Source organism: Oncorhynchus keta, unplaced genomic scaffold (genome assembly GCF_023373465.1).
Source record: "Oncorhynchus keta strain PuntledgeMale-10-30-2019 unplaced genomic scaffold, Oket_V2 Un_contig_5402_pilon_pilon, whole genome shotgun sequence".
Classification (NCBI taxonomy): Eukaryota; Metazoa; Chordata; class Actinopteri; order Salmoniformes; family Salmonidae; genus Oncorhynchus; species Oncorhynchus keta.
The window spans coordinates 43591-47500 of record NW_026288267.1 but is presented as its reverse complement, the minus strand read 5'-3'; the positions used below and the strand labels follow the sequence as shown (position 1 = coordinate 47500).

General features: G+C 40.7%; 1 protein-coding gene across 1 annotated transcript in view; it reads left to right on the top strand.

Moving 5' to 3' along the window:
• The window catches only part of LOC127925273 (mast/stem cell growth factor receptor kita-like), a 1821-nt gene extending 1287 nt beyond the window's left edge, over nucleotides 1-534 (top strand). Inside the window, exon 3 of the mRNA XM_052510141.1 lies at nucleotides 1-534. This exon is cut by the window's left edge and continues 77 nt beyond it. Within this exon, the coding sequence (XP_052366101.1) occupies nucleotides 1-73 (73 nt within the window). The 3' untranslated portion in view covers nucleotides 74-534.
• Nucleotides 535-3910: the final 3376 nt, after the last annotated feature.

Sequence of the window (3910 nt, the reverse complement as noted above, 5' to 3'; positions counted from 1 at the left end):
CAGCACTACGGCCCCGACACAACCACTACTGCTGAATACTGCTGATGTGTTTGTGGACTACGACACTGTCTGAACAATGGACGGACACACACACACACACACACACACACACACACACACCTACAAACTCAGCACCGGCAATTTTGTGGACTAGGACACTATCTGAATAATGGACACACACTCTCTTTGTATTGATTGGTGTGTGATGCATTTCATGTAGTATCTAACCTTTATCTAACCTTTATCTAACCTTTATGTAACTAGGCAAGTCGGTTAAGAACAAATTCTTATTTACAATGATGACCCCCGGATGGGCGCCGCCATATGGGACACAACACAATAACCTCCACATTCATATACACAATAACCTCCACATTCATAAACACAATAACCTCCACATTCATAAACACAATAACCTCCACATTCATAAACACAATAACCTCCACATTCATAAACACAATAACCTCCACATTCATAAACACAATAACCTCCACATTCATAAACACAATAACCTCCACATTCATAAACACAATAACCTCCACATTCATAAACACAATAACCTCCACATTCATAAACACAATAACCTCCACATTCATAAACACAATAACCTCCACATTCATAAACACAATAACCTCCACATTCATAAACACAATAACCTACACAATAACCTCCACATTCATAAACACAATAACCTCCACATTCATAAACACAATAACCTCCACATTCATAAACACAATAACCTCCACATTCATAAACACAATAACCTCCACATTCATAAACACAATAACCTCCACATTCATAAACACAATAACCTCCACATTCATAAACACAATAACCTCCACATTCATAAACACAATAACCTCCACATTCATAAACACAATAACCTCCACATTCATAAACACAATAAACACAATAACCTCCACATTCATAAACACAATAACCTCCACATTCATAAACACAATAAACACAATAACCTCCACATTCATAAACACAATAACCTCCACATTCATAAACACAATAACCTCCACATTCATAAACACAATAACCTCCACATTCATAACAATAACACAATAACCTCCACATTCATAAACACAATAACCTCCACAATAACCTCCACATTCATAAACACAATAACCTCCACATTCATAAACACAATAACCTCCACATTAACCACCACATTCATAAACACAATAACCTCCACATTCATAAACACAATAACCTCCACATTCATAAACACAATAACCTCCACATTCATAAACACAATAACCTCCACATTCATAAACACAATAACCTCCACATTCATATACACAATAACCTCCACATTCATATACACAATAACCTCCACATTCATATACACAATAACCTCCACATTCATAAACACAATAACCTCCACATTCATAAATACAATAAACACAATAACCTCCACATTCATAAACACAATAACCTCCACATTCATAAACACAATAACCTCCACATTCATAAACACAATAACCTCCACATTCATAAACACAATAACCTCCACATTCATAAACACAATAACCTCCACATTCATATACACAGTAAAATACACAATACTAAACCGTGATTGGATGTCCAGGCCTAAACCCTAATTGGATGTCCAGGCCTAAACCCTGATTGAATGTCCAGGCCTAAACCCTAATTGGATGTCCAGGCCTAAACCCTGATTGGATGTCCAGGCCTAAACCCTGATTGGATGTCCAGGCCTAAACCCTGATTGGATGTCCAGGCCTAAACCCTGATTGGATGTCCAGGCCTAAGCCCTGATTGGATGTCCAGGCCTAAACCCTGATTGGATGTCCAGGCCTAAACCCTGATTGGATGTCCAGGCCTAAACCCTGATTGGATGTCCAGGCCTAAGCCCTGATTGGATGTTCAGGCCTAAGCCCTGATTGGATGTCCAGGCCTAAACCCTGATTGGATGTCCAGGCCTAAACCCTGATTGGATGTCCAGGCCTAAACCCTGATTGGATGTCCAGGCCTAAACCCTGATTGGATGTCCAGGCCTAAGCCCTGATTGGATGTTCAGGCCTAAGCCCTGATTGGATGTCCAGGCCTAAACCCTGATTGGATGTTCAGGCCTAAGCCCTGATTGGATGTCCAGGCCTAAACCCTGATTGGATGTCCAGGCCTAAGCCCTGATTGATTTACATTCATTAAAAAAACAGCAAAGTTGTACATTCACCAAGGATTCTAGAACTTTAGATAGACCAGAAAGTCTTGAAGTGGTGCGGTAATCATTAAGATCACTACTATTCCCTGTCCTTACGCACAAGAGCTGATTTCCTGATTCCTGATTGGATGTCCAGGCCTAAACCCTGATTGGGTTTCAGGATTCTAGAACTTTAGCTAGACCAGGAAGTATTGAAGTGGTGCGGTAATCATTAAGATCACTACTAATTCCCCGTCCTTACGCACAAGAGCTGATTTCCACACTTCATGGAATATATTTCCTGATAACAATGTTAAATTAAAAATGGTGGTTATTGCGCCAACAATGGTGGGCGCTGCTGCACACTTGAGCAGACCGCGATCCAATTGGTCGTCGCCCCGTCGCCCCCCTTGTGGATTTCTTGTAGTCTATTGCTATCAAAGCACCCAGGATTTATTTTTCTGTAAATAAGCCTAAAAGAAAAAGCTCTGTCATTTCTCTGATCAGTCAGCAAGTTTCCCCCTTATCAGCATCCAGCCGCAATATCATTGTGAATATGCTTAGAAGTTCAAAGAGATCATCACCCACTGAAAATAAAATGGTGATTTAATGCAATATTAGAGGCAATATACAATACAGTATCAATACAGTATGAACTGACACAGCAGTTAGTTTAAAGAACAAATACGCTATAGGCTGACTGCCACATCTATACAGCATGTAGATCTACTAACACAGCTGTTCTGACCATATACAGTATACACTATCATCATCAGAACATCTCCCAGGACATAGACATATCTGATATGGGCAGAAAGCTTAAATGCCTAAAATCTAACTGCACGGTCCAATTTACAGTAGCTATTACAGTGAAATAATACCATGCTATTGTTTGAGGAGAGGGCAGAGTTATGACATGTATCAATAAACCAATTAGGCACATTTGGGCAGACCTGATACAACATTTTGAACTGAAATGCAATGATTCATTGGATCAGTCAACAAAAATGCACATACACTGCTGCCATCTAGTGGCCAAAATCTAAATTGTGCCTGAACTGGAATAATACATTGAAGCCCTTGTCTGCAAAAAAATAAAAATAAATAAGATTGGTAAATGAGTCTAGCCAGCTATCTAAACTTGTAGTAATTATGGTCTCATTACCGACCGGGAGCCCCCATTAATTTTGTTTGTCACTTTCACTCAGATATTATATAAACACTGCAAATATTTCTCTCCATCCTATGGCAAACTGCGTAGAATTGCAAGAGATTAACTCTATAATGTTTAATTTTATGAACGTGGGTACGCAGACCAGCGAGCCACTGCGGTCCCTCATGATGAGGTCAGATTTTTTTGTAGTGAATACATAGAACCAGGAGAGGCTCTGTCTGGGAAACATAGAACCAGGAGAGGCTCTGTCTGGGAAACATAGAACCAGGAGAGGCTCTGACTGGGAAACATAGAACCAGGAGAGGCTCTGACTGGGAAACATAGAACCAGGAGAGGCTCTGACTGGGAAACATAGAACCAGGAGAGGCTCTGTCTGGGAAACATAGAACCAGGAGAGGGCTCTGTCTGGGAAACATAGAACCAGGAGAGGCTCTGTCTGAAAACATAGAACCAGGAGAGGCTCTGACTGGGAAACATAGAACCAGGAGAGGCTCTGTCTGGGAAACATAGAACCAGGAGAGGCTCTGTCTGGGAAACATAGAACCAGGAGGGCTCTGACTGGGAAC